Source organism: Rhinolophus sinicus, chromosome 2 (assembly GCF_057876585.1).
Source record: "Rhinolophus sinicus isolate RSI-liver-muscle chromosome 2, RSI-T2T, whole genome shotgun sequence".
In the NCBI taxonomy this organism is placed as follows: Eukaryota; Metazoa; Chordata; class Mammalia; order Chiroptera; family Rhinolophidae; genus Rhinolophus; species Rhinolophus sinicus.
In genome coordinates this window covers 29054432-29075350 of record NC_142502.1, presented here as the reverse complement: position 1 = coordinate 29075350, position 20919 = coordinate 29054432, and the positions used below count along the sequence as shown (strand labels likewise).

At 36.5% G+C, this 20919-nt stretch overlaps 1 protein-coding gene and 1 pseudogene across 3 annotated transcripts in view; one reads left to right on the top strand and one right to left on the bottom strand.

Moving 5' to 3' along the window:
* Positions 1 to 11340: 11340 nt before the first annotated feature.
* Positions 11341 to 20919, top strand: part of ENPP3 (ectonucleotide pyrophosphatase/phosphodiesterase 3) — a 54048-nt gene continuing 44469 nt past the window's right edge. Inside the window, exons 1-3 of one of the 3 annotated variants that reach the window (XM_074333594.2) lie at positions 11341 to 11489; positions 14864 to 14942; positions 18611 to 18671. In XM_074333594.2, coding sequence (XP_074189695.2) covers positions 11412 to 11489; positions 14864 to 14942; positions 18611 to 18671 — 218 coding nt within the window. In that variant the 5' untranslated portion in view covers positions 11341 to 11411. The remainder of the gene's footprint in view (positions 11490 to 14863; positions 14943 to 18610; positions 18672 to 20919) is intronic. The other 2 variants (XM_088795453.1, XM_088795455.1) reach the window with 2 other exon arrangements.
* LOC148758757 (U2 spliceosomal RNA) lies at positions 16017 to 16171 on the bottom strand (annotated as a pseudogene).

The following is a 20919-nucleotide window of genomic DNA, read 5'->3' as shown; positions in this document are numbered from 1 at the left end:
AGCATGGAAGTATTTTTGCCACGGTAGGCATGTTAATGGTTCCCCAAAGATGTCCATACCCTAATCCCCATGTTAGATTACAGGACAAAGGGGAAATTAAAGTTGTAGATAGCAATTAATATTGCTAATGAGCTGATCTTAAAATAGGGAGATTATCTTGGATTATCTAGATAAACCCCATGTCATCCAAAAGATCCTTAGAAGTGGAAGAAGGGGGCCAGGAAATTTTGAATTGTAAAGGCTCCAGTTGTCCTTTCCCATGGAGTTGTGGACACCATTACTTTCCTGTCCTCAATATGTGACAATACACACAAGATATTGCCAACCGGGAATGCTCACATGAATCACTGTGTCAAGAGATTTTATGGGGCTCCGTCACATGGGCCTGGTTAATTGCCCAGGTAGCTGATCTCAGTCTCCAGCCCCTCCAGCAATTGAGCTGATACCTCAGGACCCAGCCTTCCCCACCTGAAATCTTATCCTTAGACTACATGGAGTAACCCCATAGACCTCAGGCAAACCAAAACCATTCTATGAGGTCTGACATTCCAAAGGTTTAGAGATTACCTATCAGAAGTCAAAGGCAAAGGCCAAACCACTTTTTGGTCAAAGATTGTTTACAACACAGAATCACACAATACTCATTACTCAGCAACCTCTCGTTTCCACCCCCACTGTCCACCTGATTTAAATTATATATATATATATATATATATATATATATATATATATATATATATATACACACATACATACACCATGTTTCCCTGAAAATAAAACCTAGCCAGACCATCAGCTCTAATGCGTCTTTTGGAGGAAAAATTAACATAAGACCCAGTATTTATTATATTATGTTATATTGTATTATATTATATTATACCCAGTCTTATATTATATTAAAATAAGACCAGGTCTTATATTAAAATTTGCTCCAAAAGATGCATTAGAGCTGGTGGTCTGGCTAGGTCTTATTTTTGGGGAAACACGGTAGACAGAGAAAGAGAGGGGTATTTTAAATACATTTCTTTCCTAGAAGATGATCACTTCACTTTTGATGCTGAAAATTTCAACATGTGTATTGCATAAATAACTCAACCTCATTAGTTCCAAAACGTAACTTACCATCTTTCCAGAAAATTAGTCTCTCCTGGCACCCCTCTCTCTGCTAATAAGCACCGTTCTTTTTTAAGATTTATTTGGGGAAGGGGAACAGGACTTTATTGGGGAACAGTGTGTACTTCCAGGACTTTTTTTCCAAGTCAAGTTGTCCTTTCAAGCTTAGTTGTGGAGGGTACCGTTCAGCTTTCAAGTCGCTGTCCTTTCAATCTTAGTTGTGGAAGGCACAGCTCAGCTCCAGGTCCAGTTGCCATTGTTAGTTACAGAGGGCGCAGCCCACCATCCCTTGCGGGAGTTGATCCGGCAACCTTGTGATTGAGAGGACGCGCTCCAACCAACTGAGCCATCTGGGAGCTCAGCGGCAGCTCAAGGTGCTGTGTTCAATCTTAGTTGCAGGGGGCGGAGCCCACCATCCCTTGTGAGACTCCAGCACTTGAACTGGCAACCTTGTGGTTGAGAGCCCACTGGCCCATGTGGGAATCGAACCGGCAATCTTCGGAGTTAGGAGCATGGAGCTCCAACCGCCTGCCTGAGCCACCGGGCCAGCCCTAATAGCAACATTCTTAATGGAATTATTCTCTGAGCTCAGAGGTGTTGCCTTCATATTTCTCAAACCAACACTTATTCTCTATTTCTACTGCCTTCATCTAGCTTGTCACCTCCCACTAAGACTACGATAGCTACTGCACCTACTTGGCTTCTCTGCCTTCAGCTCTCTCTGCTCTGGTCCACTCCATTCTCTAGTATTGGGAAAACATTCCTAAAACACATCTGTCATCATGTTACTCTCTGACTCTAAATCCTACTTTGGCTTTTCATTTCCTACTGACTCACATTTTAATTTCTTCAAGCCTCTTCATTTCTTTCTTTTTCTTTTGCCACAAAATGACTTTTCACTTCAAATTTATTATTCTTTTAATCATGTCACGTAGAATTTACTGACTTAAGAATTTTGCTTTTCATAATCGATTCTGCCACATAAGAACTTCATTGTGCTGGATTATTTTATTTGTATATAGAAGTTTTGCTTCAAATAGTACTTTAACTCATATCAACAGTGTTCATTGTGTTGTCCAGAGTTAAAAACTTGAATTTTCTACTTACGGACTGCAAAATCAATTTATAACACTATTAAAATAATTACTAATTCCCTTTTGCTGTTACAATTTTTCAAAGTACCATCTGTAAGTAAATGTTAAAAAGATGACTGATTCTCCAAAGCTCATATTTTTAAAATAACTGTCCCACACTTAAATCCTCCCCACCTTGAAAGCTCACTCCATAGAAGTAGCTACTCACAATTCTTTTTCGAAATATCATGTTTATTCCACTGTTTCTTGCTATTTCAGTTTTAGGTATTATAGATTGACTTCTGTGGACAAAAAAAGTGTTGCTGTAATAAATCATAAATTTCTAACTGAGCAAGTAATCATGGGTAGTCACACCCCAGGCATAACTTCTTTAGTGATAGGTTTTAAGCCATCCCTGTCCATTGTTCTTGTGCATCTAGGTTAACACACCTTTGAAATGCCCGAAGTAATACCCCTAGAAGGGGTAACCACCTTTAAGAAAACACATAATCTTGTAACTCAATCCCTGCCTTGCTTTCTCCCACCTTCATGTAATCTTCCTTAATTTCAAATGCATAAAAGAAATTGCAAAACTGTTATTCTCCAGAGCATTTTAGATCTTGCTTCCAGCAATTGTGAGTTATGGCTCAAATAAACTCATAGACATTCTCTATAGGTTTGGACATTTCTTATATCAATGCTTCCTACTGTGAAAAAGAGTATTTGGTGTTCCTGGATATCCCTCAAATTTCCTCCTTGTCCATCCCTGTCATGTATCAGAATTTGTTGGTTAGATAATTACAGACTATTTATATTGTTTTGTCTCAATAGCTATTATTTACACTTTAGCACCATAGTTTACTGTGATTTCATTTTCATTTTCTGTACAACTTGTTGGTTTGTTTTTGGAGTTAATTAAATGTTTAATGTTTTTTTCTTTGCTTAGTTTTGAATATGCCTATCCTTAATTCATCCAGAAACCTGAGCCTGAGACGTTAGTCTCCTCTCAGGAAGTTAAACCCATAAAGTATGCACCAATTTTATCTTCCTATTGGGGACATTCCTCCTGGAACCTCTGCCCTTCACTGCATGTCTACATTGGTTGCTCTCTAAACCTACCTTACAGCTACTGTCTGGGGGTGGTGTCTGGTGATTTTCTTTTTTTCTCTGCTACATACATCTTTTGTTTATGCAGTTTCATGCCTTCCTCTTCCTCAATTTACTACCTTGTTTGGGGATGGAGGAATGCATATCTTTCATTAACTTCTTCAAAAGACTTTCTTCCCCCTCCCCATTTTTTTATTTTGAAAAAAGTTAAATCTAGAGAAAAAGTGCAAGAATTTTACAATCAACACACGCATTTTAAACATTTTATCACATTTGCTATTTCTTTGTCTCTTCTTCTCTCTTTCTCTCTTCTCTCTGTCTCTCCTTCTTTCTACTAATCAAATCTCTATGTGAACTGTTTGAGAATTATTTATAGACACTATAACTTCATCCCTAAATACTTTATTGTGTGCCTTCTGAAAGTCATGCATGTAGAACTTGACTTTCAGAACTGGGGTACACTTAACACACTCAGGAAATTTAATATCAACATAATGCTATCATCTCAAATACATCCATACATTTCCCCAGTAATGTCCTTCACTTACCTTTTTTTCTTCCATCTAGGATCCAATCAAGGATCTTGCATTGCATTTAGTCGTTAGGTTTCTGTTCTCCTTTAATCAGAACAGTTCACTAATCCTTTATTTCTCCCACTTTTCATAAAATTGATATTTTTGAAGATTTCAGGCCAGTTTTTTTGTTTGTTTGTTTGTTTGGTTTTTGTTTTTTGTTTGTTTTTGTAGAATGTCCCTCAATTTGGATTTGTCTCATTTCTCATGATTATATTCATGTTAAACCTATTTTATTTTCTGTAGTTATGCTATATAGGTCATGTTGTATCCTTAAAAGTGTTTTTTAGAATATTTAGTTATTTGCCTTTAAGACTCTGATGTAAGCCATATAGCAAACAAATACATACATATACATATGTATATACATACACATATATGCAAATAAATTTGTGCATAATTTCAAGTGGCCCACAGACATTCCCTTGAAGCCTACCCATGCCACTGCATGAAACCTTGGCAAAGCCTGTGTTGTAAACACAGTCAGCATGGGTGATAGGACTCAAGTTCCCACTGCTCAGCAATAGAGCTTGAGTTACTTTTTAAGTCACATAATGTTTACTAGAAATGTTACCTCTAACATACTGTTATGGACTTACTTGTTTCCCCCAAATTCATATGTTGAATTCTTTTTTTATTTTTTTTAGATGAGCAAAGATTCCTATTAGATTGAAAGTACAGCTCTCTTACAAGAGGGGGTACCCGAAACTGGGATGCCCCCATATGTTGAATTCTTAATCCCTAGTACCCCAAAATGTGACTGTATTTGGAAATAGTCTTTAAAGGTAATGAAGTTAAAATGAAGTCATTAGGGATGGTCCTAATCCAATATGGCTGGTGTCCTTCTGAGAAGAGAAGACTGACAGAGACAGAGACACTAGGCAGGTGCACACACACAGAGACGCGTGTGAAGACACAGGAGAAGACGGCCATCTGCAAATCAAGCATAGAGGCCTTAGAAGAAACCAACCCTTGATCTTGGACTTCTAGCCTCCAGAACTGTGAGAAGATGAATTTCTTGTTTAAGCCACCCAGTCTTGGATAACTTATTACAGCAGCCCTAGAAAATTAATATAGGTACCTTTCTGAATCCCCTTAGAAAAGTTTATTATTTCCTCTTCTATTCCCCTGGTACTTCACTAATATCACTAGTATAGTGCATATTACATAATATTACGGTTTAAAATGTCTGTTTCTTCTACAGACTAAAGCTCTTTAGAGTAGATACAGAAACCGAACATTTTTGCATCTCCTAATGCCTGGCATAAAATTTGGGGCTTGGTGGTACTTAGTTATTATTTGTTACTCTGGATTGGATAAGGCATCTAAGTTTCCACTATTTCATGGGTGAGGCTTCCTTCAAGGTAATAGCTATTTCTGAAATGTTAGGTATAGAGAAAGTTTTGGATCACAGAGTTATACCTGTATGATTATTATAATTTATAGCAATTTGTTTCACTAGACATTTGTTTTATTAAGTTATTTTTTTTCACTAGATATTTGTGAGGTAGACTTAGATCTCCAAAGTTGTTTCTGAAACCATTAAATAATTTATTCAGCAAGTGTTCGTTGACTGTCTTATAGGTGCTGGCCATTGTGCTAGATTCTAGAACAAAATGGCAAGTCTAAACTAACCTAGTCCCTGCCTCCATGAAGTTGGCATGCCAGGCTTCCAATGTTTTGGCAAATAACCCAGTTCCTGCCAGGGTTCAGAGAAATAGAATGAACCTACAGACTGTAACTTCATGGACTGGAGCTTACAGGCCAAGTCTTGGAGAACTCACGTAGCATGGTGGCACTATGGTTTTAGGATCTCTTCTGGAGATATCTCTATAATTTGAGTCACAAATGAGACCTGCTTGAGAAGACTAAAAATGAGAAGACTCTATTAAGGCTTAGAAAATTTTTGGAAATAAAATTATTTCTGAGTTTTGAAATGAACGAGAGAGGGTGCCAGAATTCAAACACTAGTAGGGCAGATTGCGGCACTTCAGGGTAAGTAAGAGAAGCAGTCCTCTAGCACCTGGAGACAACCATAGAAATGTTGGCTGTTGAGTAGTCAACAATGGTAATGCCACAGGAGGCATCGGATCAGGTTTCTGACTTTCTGAACCATTAGAGGTAGTAATTATGAGTTCAAGAGACAAGCTGGTGCAAGTTTCTTTGGTTAAGTACATTAATGCTAGCCTTTGAATCTTGGGAGAATTAAGGGGTAGATCAGGAGTCAGCAATACTGCAAGGGCCAGTTAGTAAATATTTTAAGCTTTGTGGGCCAAGAGGCAACATGATAGATATTATGTGATGTATGTACATAAAATCAAAGATGTATGTATTTATGAGGGCTGACAATTAAATCCGCAAACTTGTTGCAATGATGTTGTTAACCTTTTTTTGATATCAGCAGGATTATTCATTATGCATTTGTACCAACTGGACAAACAGTTAACCAAGTTCACTATTTGGAAGTACTGAAAAGGTTACGTGAAAAAGTTAGATGACCTGAACTATTCACCAACAATTTGTGGCTCTTACATCACGACAATGCACCAGCTCACATGGCACTGTCTGTGGGGGAGTTTTTAGCCAGTAAACAAATAACTGTATAGGAACACCCTCCCTACTCACCTGATTTGCCCCCAATGGCTTCTTTCTTTACCCAAAGATAAAGGAAATATTGAAAGGAAGACATTTTGATGACATTCAGGGCATCACGGGTAATACGATGACAGCTCTGATGGCCATTCCAGAAAAAGAGTTCCAGAATTGCTTTGAAGGGTGGACTAGGCACTGGCATCGGTGCATAGCTTCCCAAGGAGAGTACAAAGGTGACCATAGTGATATTCAGCAATGAAGTATGTAGCACTTTTTCTAGGATGAGTTTGCAAATTTAATTGTCTGACCAGTAAAAGAGAAAATAAATTTTCACAAATTTTTGTTGGTAAAATTCAAAATATAATAGAGTACCTTTTTTCCTCAGGGTTTGGGGATAATACAATAATGTTTAACTGAGTGTCAACAGTTACTGTTCCATGTTGATTATAAATGTCCATCTGTGCTGATCACTAAGGAGATTTTTTTGTATTTCATCTTGGAAAATGTTTTCACATACATAGGTACTGCAAAATACTGATATCACACAGCATTGATTCTACTTTATCATTGTTTGGATGTCTAATAACACATTCACTTTACTTATATTTCATTTCCAAGAACTGGGATCCTATAATTCATACTGATAATTTGCCTTGTCTCTTTTTATATACCATTGCCTCTCGGCCCTGATTTGGCATTGCTGACACCAATCCCAGTTAGGCAGCTAGTTCTAGATTCAGTTCCAATAGTGGATCTTCACTTGCCAAGGACTAGCGTCTGTTCTTCATATACCAACTGCCTACCTGGTTAGCTTTCTGCTTGCTTATCAATCTCCCTATGGGTTTTTTTGCCTTTACCACCTGCCCACCCAACCCTGCTAATACGCATATGTTATTTGAGATCTTCCTGCTTTGATGGACTCCTTCCTGCTCCTGGATCTGAGCCTAGTATCTGCCTCACCTCCACCACCCCTTAGTGTGTCTAGTTTCTCTGAACTTTCCTAGTCTGGCTTGTCCAACCCAAGCAGTAGAGCTAGCAGCCGGAAAGGTAGGCCTATGAAACTTAAGGAAGTGGATGTTGGCAGGCCCTTCGGGATTTCCTGAGACAGCAAGTGAGTTTTCTGTGACTTTAGAAAAGTGTCTTGAATTCTATAGAGACAGAGACCTTGTAGAATATGAAAAATATTTGTGATTGGTAGGGAATATAATGTAACAGTAGCTGCCTTTCAGAGCACAGGTGTTCTAGGCTGTTAAGCATTAAAATATGCAGAGTGAAGCTTTCAGAACCCAGAAGTTACAGATTGTTCTAAAGTTGAAGGGAAAAGAACAGTGAGGCTTCCAAGGTTCAAGTAACTTAGAAAGTATACGTTCAGATCCAGGTGACACAGGCAGTTTATTCCAAAGTCTAAGTTGCATGGAGGGTGTAGATTTGGCTGGTGTCCAGTGCTCAGGTGAACTGCTAGGAATAAGTGTCCAATACTTGAGACACTCAAAATAAGTTGGCGTTTATGGTTCAGTTAGGGGAATTGCGATAACAGGAAATATAACTAGAGACCGGGCAATGCCAACATCTCGACTGTACCCTAGGTAGATTCTCTAAGGTTTACTCACCTCAGTACCTGAAGACTAAGATATTTTGCCATTGTACTATTCAAAACTTGGTAATTTAGAGATAATCTGAGATCATCTTAAAAATGAAGAATTTGTTTCCAAAAGTCAATTAACTTGTAAATGACAGAATAAGACTTTATCAGAGGTCTCCTGACTTGTTTATTTAATGTTTTTTGTGTTCTCAGGGTTGAATGGGGACGAGGGACCAGGATGGAGGAAGCAAGGAGGGACATGCTGGCAGTGTAGGAAGTAATGAATTACATAGTAGAAATATACAGCCAGAGGCAGTGGTACCCTGGTAAACAAAGTTGGTATAGAATCAAGTGACAGAGTACCAAGCAATAGCATCTGAAAGTGCTGCTGGGGTATCAGATAAGTAGTCTGGAATCAAGGCATACAAATTATTACAGGAAATATCAAGAAAAGAAGTTTAAAAATCAAGAAGACGGAAACAAAGAAAACAGATCTTGGAGGTCCAAATAGGGTGGAGAGGTCAGAAATGAGGCAAAGTCATAAAAAGAAGAAACACTGTGAGAAGGTTTTCAAGGAGTATGTCAGGTTTCTCCAGAGAAGGAGAAGCAGGCAAGACAGAGAAGGAGATAGAGACACAGATGAGAAAGCAAGCTCAAGAGAGGGAGAAGAATTGGCTGACTTGATTGTGGTGACTGTCAACTCCAAAATTCATAGGGTAGGGCAGGTTGGCAGGCTAGAAACATGGGTTAATGCTGTCATTTTGAGGCAGAATTTCTATTTCTCTGGTAAACCTGGGTTTATTCTTAGGGCCTTCAACTGTTTGGATAAGGCTTATATACATTATTGATGGTTATCTGTATTACCTAAAATCAATTTATTGCTACAAAATACTGTAACACCAATACCATGGATTAGTGTTTGATTAAATAATTGGTTACTAGAGCCTGGCCAAGTTGACACACAAGCCTAGTCATCACACAGAGAGGAAGATACAAGTGGAGCACTGTGAACCGGTCAAGGCAAACTAGACAGAACACTAAAAGTGCAAACAGGCAATTAGAACCCAGAAACCCAACAAAATTGAAGGCAGTTGTCAGATGACAGATTATAAAAGCCATAAGTCCTAAGAATCTCCTGATTTTGAGAAGAATTATGATATAAGATTGGTTTTTCTTTAATACAATCAGTACAACACAATAATAATAACAGAACACCCTGAAGTGGGAGCCTGAAGACCTGGTGAAACCTCACTTTTAAGACTTCACTAACCAAGGTGATCTTGGGTAAGTGATCAAGACCCTGGGGTCCTCTAACCTTACCTGTAAAATCGGCAAATTTATATATAATCCAGAGTACATATTTGCAGAAGAGAAATCAAAAGTGCATGCACCACTGAAAGCAGTGTTTAGACTGGCCTTGACTGCATGTGAAATCACTTGAAGGGATATTTAAAAAATATTGTGGCCTTAGCCAAAACTCCAGAATGTTCTAATTCAATTGAAGTGGAGCCTGGGATTCAGAATTTAAGAAATTAAAATTTAAAAAGCTACTCTGGGTGCTTCTAAGTTTATCCAGTGTAGAGAACCACTTGCTAAAGGTATTCCAATACATTTTTGATCATTTGTGACTTTTAAAGACCTGGTACTCCATTGTGGTCCATGAAAGGAAGTCTACAAGACCCTGGATTCGATCATCTTTATTGTATCTTCTACTTTTAAAACTAACTTCTTCTGCTACAGCAACTGATGCAGATGCTTCCACTGGTTAGGCGTAATTGGTGACGTGGAAGTATCCTGGACACAGGAAGTATCCTGGACTGAGAAAGGACTGAGGAAAAACTTCAATAACAGAAAAAGTGTTTTAGACATGATTTTCAGAAATATCCTCAACATTTATGCATCGTTATATATTAAAATAGATTCTTTTCTTACTTTTTTCCCACTGCTTTTAGCATTGGAATAGTTTAGAACACTGTTTTCTAATGAGTATACTGAAGCATACAGGATTTTGATAATCTTCACTTTATGAAAGAGTTCTCAAGCTTTATTATTGAACAAGAAGGTGTTCATAGGACTAATGTTCCATGGAATTATTAATACACGATGAGAATTACTGCCTTCAGGTCATTTAAACTAGAAGAGCTCAACACCCACCATTTACTCTAACTCTCTTTGGCCACACTGCTATTACTTGAGCTGCTTTCATAAGTTTCAGGACACTCTGGTCTATTTAAACAAGAAAAGAGCCTGTTAAACTGGTTAATGAAAATAGCCTTGGATTTATGTTCCACTTCTAGCATTGAGTAAATATGTGATTTGGGAAAGTCACATAATTTGCATTCCAGTTCCACTTCTAGCATCAGGTAAATGTGTGACCTGGGACAAGCCCCCTAATTTAAATAATCAGAGCCTTAATTTAACTCAGCTACATAATATGGATAAAATGTTTATAAGGGATATTGTTAAGTTTGACATGAGATAATATGTATAAAAACATGTCAAACTATTAACAGTGTAAGATACAAGTCACAGTTATCACATAATTAAGTACTTTATATAGATTTAGCAGAATTGAAATTCCTACTATAGCTAAAGCACATTTGTTTTTCTTTTTTTTATTAGTTTCATGTGTATAAAACAATGTAATAGACATTTATCATTTATATCCCTCACACTGTGATAACCCCCCTCCCCCATCTGACATTGCATACAGCCATCACATTTCCACTGCTTCTATCCTTAATGCTGTACTCCACTTCTTGTAAATACATATACATATGTATATATATATATATATATATATATATATATATATATATATATACACATATGTATATATACATATAATTGTAGTTGACATTCATTGTTGTTCAGCTTCAACTTCATGTGTAGTGATCAGGCATCTACATCATCCCTGAGGTGGTCTCCCTAATGAGACAAGTGTCCATCGAATACCCTGCAAAACCTTTACAACATTATTGATTACATTCCCCAAATTGACTTTTGTATCCCTGTGGTTAAAGCACATTTTTAATGTTAGTTTTTAACTATGACGTGAAATTTATGTAAATATAGAAATTCCCTGGAATTTCAATAACAAGGCCTTTTGTTTTGGTTATTTTTTATATAAAGTATAAGGAGAGAAGGCACAGTTATCCATAATGTACTAAAAATAACTCTCATATCTTGACACTACTGTTATTACAACCTTTTTTTTTTCCTCTGGTGATTGTCCAATCACTAAAGAGTAGTAATCTTCCCAAACAGTTAAAAGTCAGTCACACATAACTCATACAGTTTCTCTTTGCCAGACTAGAAAAAGGAAAGAGTAATCTAGCTCTCGCAAAGCAGGTTTATATAGCTAAAAGAATAATGAATTCTCTGCTGACTTTACAAACAGAAGAAACTGTTAAGAAGAGCACTGTTAAGAAATATAAAATAATTTGCATTGTAAGTATAGTTTATATTATTTTTATTTTCTTTATTTACTAAAAGTGCAGTTCTTTTAGTCTCTCCAGCTTTGTGACAAATGTTATATATATGATTCCCTTTTTATATTTCTTTGTGTTGCTATTTAAACATAAAGTTTTAAGTAATTATATTCGGTTTTATCCCCATCACAACTTTAGTGCAGTTAATATTTTTAATCATATTTTACACATAAAAATTTTGAGTAACAACTAATGAATATTTGATCAATCTAAAAAGTGGGGTTCCGTGGCAGAACACTTTGCAGCATTTATTTTACCATGATTATAATTACCTCCCAAGTCGCTTTTTTATTGCATGAAAAATTTAAGACCAGAGTGAGAAATGAAAATAACTGTATCTTATATTCTTTGTTGGACTGTTAATTTTATCCTATTTTACTTCACTCCTCCCCACTCTTTTTTTCCTTATTTTTCTTTAATTTCCCCCCCCTTCTTCTGCCTCCCCTCCACTCTCATTCCAGGCATTGTTTCTCAGTCTAGTTGTGTATGACATAGCTCCCTGGCCCATGGTGGTATTATGAGCCTTGTGCTCCCCACCCCCCAGCTAAGGCAGTCGACGGTCAGCCACTCACAACGGCTCTCGCCAGCTGCTGGCCCCTCATACTGGCCACTGGCTGCTCATGGCAGCTCATGGCAGCACATGGCAGCCCACAGCAGCACACAGTGGCACACAGCAGCCCACGGCAACCTCCGGCTGCTCACGGCAGCCCAGCTCCAGGGAGAGCTGTTGTTCACAGTCTTAGCTATAGAAGGAGCAGCTCACTGGCCCATGTGGGAATCGAACTGACGACCTCGGCATTAGGAGCATGGTGCTCCAACCATCTGTGCCCCCGGGCCAGCCCTTCACGCCTAGAAACAGTCTCTTTTGCCTGTTCTCTTTCTTGTTCTTTTATATGTATGGTAAGCTCTTCCCTGTCCTAAAACAAAACAAAACAAAACAAAACCCCAATAACTTTCCTTAATTTTATTATACTCTTTTCTTTTTACCATCAAACTTTCAGGAAAAGGGGAGCTCTATCTATTGTCTCGGTTTTCTCACTACCCAACCATTCCCTGTTCTCTAGTTTTGTTTTTATTGTACCAAAATCACCTCTTGGAAGTCAGCCCTCCCTGGTCCTTCTCCTGAGTCTCCATAACAACAATACATGGATATTGCTGAGTATTTTCTCATTTTGAATTATTCTCTTCTTTTGTTTCCATGAAGGCATTAAAATCCCTATTTTTATGACTTTTCTCTTTATCTTTTATCTGCATTCTTCACTGATTTATCTTTCTTCCCAATGCACAAAAGTCTTTCACCAAATCCTATCTAAAGATCTTTTCTTTAGGAAACCTCATCTTCTTTCATGGTTTTAAGAGTCATATTCTCAACCAAGAATTCCAAGTAAGCCACTGACTGGTCTCTCACTGAGCTTCTATCACACAATTTCAAGTTCCTGCTTGCTTGCTTCTCATCCAGTATCTCAAGACCAAACCATCTGCATTATTTTCTCATACCTATCCTGCTGCTGTTTTCTCTAAATTCCCTACTTTGTTAGTGTCACCACCATTCTCTCTGTCACCCAAGCATAGTTTCAAGGAATAAATGAAACAAGGTGTGTAAGCATTGAGCCCAGTAACAATAACGAAGTAAACCCTCAAGATTTTCTACTTATTTATAATCCTTCTGGGAACTTTGGAGCCACCCTTTTAACTCTTATGCCATTTATTATATATCTCCTGTGTTATAAATTCAGGAAATGATAAACTCCTTGGGAACAAAATGTGTGCATCATTTATCTTTGTATCTTTCTAGTGGTTTATTAGTACATATGACGAAAGCTCAACATTTCAAAATCATATTTTAAAATATTTCAAAGGTACCCTCATGTTTCCAAATTTTAACATGCTTTATTCAAAAAGTTTAATAGCATCTGCTGTGTTTCCAGCACTCTTTATTTAGCCAAGTGAAAGTCAAATGTTGGATTCTCAGTAATATAGAGTCCAGAGTACTCCGTTCTCCACTTTGTAGAAAGCATAAGATAATTTAAGATATATACGCCCCTCAATATCAAACAGCTTATTCAGAATTACATATTTAAAGTGAATAATTATATGAGATTAAGCTCTCAAGGAGCTTACAGAATAATGCAGCAAGCAAGCCATAAATATATGGAACAAGTACAAAGTCACTTGGGTGTTGTTTATTTCTCCAGCAAGTTTGAATTGCCAAGGACCAAAGATAAGATTAAGATGTACATGGAAATATCCCAATTTGTAAATCTATGATACAGGAGGTTTACCACAGGACAGTTCCCCAGTGTTTTATTTCTTTGTAGTATTCCTAGTCTTGGTCACAGGTGGCTTTTGAGTGTTATAAGAAGGAAATAGAATTCAATTCTATTATAAACTTAGATACATTCATCTTTCAGTTGATTTTCAGAATTTATCCAGAATGGAAACCAAAAAAATCAATAGTTTATGTAGGTCTTCATTATCTAAGCAAATTCTGATGTTGTGCTTTTTCTTTCATGAAAATGATTTAAAAAAAGAAAAACTATAGCAAAGGTTATTGGTATTGTAAAATACTTTCCTAAACAATCTGTGTGTCTGTCACATTCATAGTCTTTATGATAACATACGTTATTCAAGCTGTATCATGCAGCATGCTTATCATTGGACTTAACAGGTGGGGAAAGAGGTAAGTGGGAAGAATTCTCTTTAATTATATTATAGTTTAATTCTAGTCATAGCATAAAGTCCACTATACTGAGGAGCTTTGTCAGCAATAGTGATAATAAATGGCACATACGATCTTTGGTCACACAACTTCCAAGCTACCCTAAATCATTTGTTTGAGTGTAGATCAAAGAAGATCATTTGCCAGTTAATTATTTGGACACTATATTTTTACATGTTAAATACTCTCATTGTCCTTTGGTGGACAGAGTGTGTGTGGGGTAACCCTGCATATTGGAATAAGGTAGTGAATGATTAGTGAATGATTTCACACTTTTGGAATGCTTTTAGCTAAATAATCTTCAGATGCATATCTACTTAAGAAAGAAAAATGGGCAAAGGTAACATGGGCTTAACTCAATTTAGGTTTAAGATAACTGGGATTAATGTATTTAAATTGGAAGATCTGTAATAAATAGTATTTTAAAATTCTTCCCAAACCTTTCTTATTGTGAGGCATTAAAGAAAATTACATACCTCTATCATTGTTGGATCTGGTATCATGCATAACCAGTACAATGTGTGCCCTTAATATTCACTGAGGGAGGGCGGTTATCTGGATCTTTGTATTTATATATTTTAAATTGTAAAGATTACTTTCCTTTTTTGTAATAGGTTCTTCTTGTTTTGTTGGTGGCTGTGACACTTGGATTAGGCCTGAAGCTTGGACTTAGCCAACGAGTAGACGAGCAAGGTTACACCCCTCAGCCTTTTCTTAACATTTCCGTTTCTTCTCACCTTCACCTCCTCTTCCGAGTCTCCTCCCTCCCACACGTAGCATTGTCCAACTAGATTCTCCTCCCAACTCCACTTATCAGGAGCCCGCCTCTGTGATTAGCATTATTCACTGAGGCTTCTGGTCTTTCCTCTTCGCCCTCATCCCTCATGCTCCTTTGAGAGTCATAGCATGCCAGTATCTTCCCCTTACTTTTCCTTAACTTCATAGAGGACTTTGATAACTGGAGCAAAGACTCCTGGCCCAACTCCTACTCTAACCTTTCATATCTGGTAATAAACTTGGCTCCAAAAGTCTTTGTTGCTCCCTTCGCATTTGCCTCTGTGAGTTTAGTGACCCTAGAGCTCGCCTAGGCTGCAAAAATGAAAACAAGTCAGGGAATCTTTAGCTACCCCATATAGAAAAAAAAGACAAATGTTTTTACTGAGGGGAAGAAATGCGGTTTGTGCACTATAGAAGAAGGGAGCTCATAGCATAGATATCATAGGAAAGAAGTGAAGTCTTAAAGTTCCATATGTGACTGTAAAGCAAGGTCTTTTACTGTCCAGTAACTATGCTAGACGTGCCCATGGTTTAAGAAACAGATGGCAAATCTTATGGTTAAACATCATGAAAGACATTATCTGGACCAAATATCAGTTTGTTAAACCAACGTTATTGTTGAAACAACTGTGTCCTGAGTAGTTAAATTATGATTTTGGACACGCAGGGAATTAATAGAAAGCCAAGATTAGAATCCAGGTTATTCAACTCCTGATTCCACCTGCTTGCCCTTTTACAAGTGATGTTGATTTTTTGAAAAATCACCAATTTGAACATCTGATGAGATTTACAAAACATGCACATATACACATAGAAACAAAATTGCTTCAAGCTATCCACCCCTTTTTACATAACACTACGCCCAATTGAGCTAACTTACACTTTTAATATTTTTAGACAAAAAAAGAGATTAGGTTGAATTCTGATTTTGTAAATAGGAGGAAAGTGTTATTGTAGAAACGTTAACTATATAATTCCTTAACAGAATATAGGTTTTGTACTAATAGTTGAATCCGTTTTTATATGAAACATAATTGAAAATCAACTGCTACACAAGGCAATCAGAAAGGAAAATAAAAGCCTGGAATGGTAACTCTTTTAAAATAATACTACACTTGATCTTAGCCAAAAGGCCGAGAAGCGATTCTCTTTTAAAATAATAATTGTTTGATATTTTGATATAGTGTTGATATAGTGAACATTGTATCATTAAAAATTCCTCTAAATTCACAACAGAAGGGTTGTTTCTAGTTTGCTTATTTCTCTAGCACGTTCACTGACCATACTGCCTCTGACCACTATAATCTCCTGCCTTTTATCCCAATTTTATAACTCTTAACTTTCTTTCTCAAGACTGATCCTCAGATCATGTTTTAATTTTTTTCTGCTGAATTTGTTGTACAATATCATACAATTTAACAGAAGCAAAAGTAATTATTATAAGCAGTGTTGAAGTGTACCATTACCACTAATTGTTTACTTTGATAGTGTTAATTTAATCACTGCAGTTTAGTTTTTAAACAAAGCTAAATGTTTTTTCATGCTAAGGATTAACTTATTTTAAATTTAGAATTTTTAGAAACTTCATAAATTTCTAACATATACAAAGGAGAGAATACTATGATATTTCCCCCATATGTCCATTGCCTAGTGTTAGCAATGATCAACTCATGGCCTTTCTTGTCTCATATTGACACAGTTTAATTTTCAAAAAGATAAACACATGAATTTCACGTGACTGTAAAGTAAACACATCAAAAATTTATTAACACATAATGAGATAACCAAACTGGGATGTTAAGCTGGCTCAAAGAGAATCAAAGATTCATATACAGAGGATGCCAAAAATATATATACACATTTTAAGAAAGGAAAAACTGTATTAATTGTGATACTCAATATATACTGATAACAGAAGATGAATACAAGTCACGCTTGACTTATGCACTTACAAGAAGTGCTCAAAGTGGTCACCATCAGCATTCAGAATCTTCTGATTACAGCAAAGTACTGCTTGAGCACAGATAACATCTCTTAAAATGTGTATACATTTTTTTGTCACCCTAGTATTATATGACTAAAAGAATGTTGAACGAAATCACTAAAGCTGTAACTTCTGATGAGACAGAAATGGTTTGCATTTCTACAGGACAATTTATTTCAAACAAGATAATTTAATTCAAACAAGAATCAGTTACATTGCTATTAGTTTTCTACCAGTTAACTGCTACCCTTAATAAGTAGTAAAATGAATGGTAAAGAATAAGCTAGATAAAGGTATATACTCCTAAGTAATTAGATAACCCATATGTGGGCTTTTAAGCTAATTCTCAGTGTGACATTAAAGTGAAATTTAATGATCAGTCCTTTTGCTTATTTTCAAGTTTTGGATTTCTTGATTTCTTTTTCTTAACAAAATATACTCTTTGTTCCCCTCCAAAATCTGTCCCAAAATTTTAGATTATTTCAAAGCAAATCCTAGAGTCAATATCATTCATCTGTAAATATTTTCAGTCTGTATCTAAAAAAAGATGAGGATTTAACAAAATTACAACACCATCAATATATCTAGTTGATATATTTATATCTACAATAGAGTTGATAATCATGTATCATCAAATATCCATTGTGTTCAATATTTTCTGTTTTTTTCTTAATATCTATTTATAAGATTGTTTGAAGCAAGATTCAAATAGATTCCATATATAGTAACTGGCTGATATATTTCAAGTCGTTTAAAAGTAGGTTCTCCCTTCCTCTTTTTGTCCCTTGAATTTGGACATTGGAGAAATAGGATCCTATAGAGTTTTCCAGTCTGGCTGCGTTCTCTGTTATAGGCAGTTTGTCAGCCCCTATATCCCCCTGCAAATTGGTAGTTAGAACATGAAGATTGTTCTGATTCAGTTGCAATTTGTTCTGCAAGTAAACTTCATAGATGATGGTGTTACATATTATCTGCTTGTCTCTTTTGGGGGGGATGATAGCCATTGATTATCATTGCCTAGAACCACAGGAGTGGCAAATGATGACATTCATATTCTATCATTTATATTTCATTAATTAGCTGTCATGTTCTATAAACCAAAACATCTATGGAGTAAGAATATTTTTAGTTAAGATCTTAAAAATTTACTCAATTATCCCCAATTGATATCAGTTATTATCATTGGCTATTTCTTTTTTTCTTCATGCTTTCTTTTCTCTTTTTCTTTTAGATTGTATATCTATATTTATTAAATTCATTTTTTATAACAGTGGGGAGAGATTATCCTTGAAGATAAAAATATTATTAATAAAAGAAAAAGAAATTGTCCCTTTCCCAAAGCTAATGGAATCCCCTTTCTTGGTTTTGCTTGGTGAACATGGGCTTCCTGGTGTTTAGTTACTGGAAATTACTGATCTGTACAAATCACTAGAGTCACTGACCTTGCCAATATGTGAAGTAGCACTTAACATGTTCTGGAAGAATTTAGTCACTGGAGTAACACGACTGTAGTTTGGAAAGATCATGTGCATTGAACATTTGTTTCTCTTTTCTTGTCTGTGGTGCAGCAGTCTACAGATTTTGATCTTATGCTTTTCAGGAGAAACCCCATGGGCAAAAGAAGAGTGTGGCACAGCCCAGCAGTCTCAATGTCCAGAAGGGTAAGGATGATATGGGGAATTTTATCCTCCTTTAACAGATGGCACATGGGAATGTAGTTGTGAGGCAGGACGGAATTTCCTCCATTCTGTTTACATTTTAAAACAAAAAAGTTAAGAAAAGATGAGATTTCTTGTGGTTCAAACTAATAAGAGATTTTTTTGTTGCTTTATTGTTTACAAAGCATTTTTATGTTAATTTATTAATGTCTTACAATGATGACAAAGAAAAGTGGTTGACATATTTATACTACTATTCGCAAGGTTCTATGATCAGGACTAGAATTTAGATCGAAATTACTCCAACCAGAACTCTTTTCTATTAACATCCTGACACCTCAAATTTATTCTTACTGGGTGAAGGGGAAGAGGTTTGTCCATGGAAGGCCTCACAATGAAAGGGTGACCTTGAAGAATGCATGAGGGGGACTTGGTCAGGTGGATATGGGTGATGAACACGTGAGGTAATACGCCTCACCCCCACCACTCCCATGCATCTCCTCCACGTGATTATAATGGCTGCTCCCCCAGTTGCCCAACCCTGGAAATTCACCCCATATCTCCCAGGCAGAGTGGGTTTCCCCTTTCCTCCAGTTGCCCCTTCTGCTCTTCACCTACTTCACTCTTCTGGCCCAAGCAGTGGGAGGATGTTAATTAGGTAGAAGAAGGAGAAAGGAAACTCTGGCTATAGAAAGAATCGCTGAAGACATTTTAGATAGCATCATGTCATTTAAAACAAAGTGTGTGGATACTGTGTTTGTTTTTGTATGCTACTTTGGTTTAACCCAATCCTCAGAACTAGCTGCCCTCTTCAGCAGCTTCTGGGTGGAAAAGCAACACATTTAGAATAAAAAACAGACTTAAGTTTGAATTCTGGTTTTGCCTGTGAGGTTTTGCATTAGTCACTTCTCCGAGCTTCATCTACAAAATTGGAATAATGATAATAAGTTCAGGAAGTTCCATGTGAGAATTGTTGATGAAATAATGTCCATTCTATTGAAAAGTGTTACCAGTTTATTTGAGCCAAAAGTTTAAGGACAAACCTGGAAGCAAAATCTCAATGGATTGAAAAAATGCTCCAGAGAATGGCAGTTTTGTAACTTATTTTATACATTAGAATCAAAGGAGAAGATGTAAAGAGGGTTACATAAAATCCATTGGTAGTAGATTAATAAAGTGGGAAGTTTGGATAAAAAGCAAAATAGAGACACATACTTCTTTTACATTGGTGGGGACAGGATAGTTAATAATTAACATTTATAACACACAGAGATGGTATGCTAGGAATGAGACAACAATGTGGGGTTCTGTGGTCTGGTGCTCTGGTGCCTGAGTTGTGCCTTTGAGAGGTCTAGAAGAGAAAATTACCCTGACATTTCAAAAGTATGCTATGCTGTATGCATAAGAACAACGGACAGGGTTCACTTGAGGTGAAGATTGGTCTTTGCTAAGGATACTGCAGGCCTGGAATGTGACTACCCACCATGACCTGTCCAGTTAGGAATTAGTGATCATACCGTCCTGTGTGGTTGCTTTTGGTTACTGAGCGTATCAGGCCTGCCATGTGCCCTCTTTCCTCCCCCTCAACATAGCTTGTCAGGCTTATTACATAGCTTCTTTTTTGTTCATAGAATTAAATCAACATCTTGATCCCACAGATGTTTGACCCTGTTTTTAAACTGCAAGGTTATTTTGATGGCATATTTATAAATACAATTTTTAAATTAGCATGTGCTAATGAATTTATGAAACAAATAAGTATTTTCCAATGTAAATTGCAATACACCACTTTAATTTCTTGATGAATTTTCTATACATTGTACTTAAAACAGTCCCAATTTTCCATTTTTATTTTTGAGGTATAATCCATAGACCTTGAAACGCTCGCACTTAAGTGAACAGTATACTGAGGCTTGGAAATTCAGAAAACTGTGTGACCCACAGATATAGAATATTTCCAAGATATAGAATATTTCCATCACCCCAGAAGGATATCTCATGTTCTGATTTCTATCACCATAAATTCCTATTTTTAAATTTCATATAAATTGAATCAAAGCATATGTTCTCTTGTGTGTGTGTGTGTGTGTGTGTGTGTGTGTGTGTGTTGTGTTTTGTTTGTTTTTTTACTTAACTTAATTTTTTGAGACTCATAATGTCATTGCATGTATCGTATCTCTTACATGGGCTTTTACACAGCATATTTTCCTTGATTAAAACATTAGTTCCATGTTCTTTTCATATTATTTTT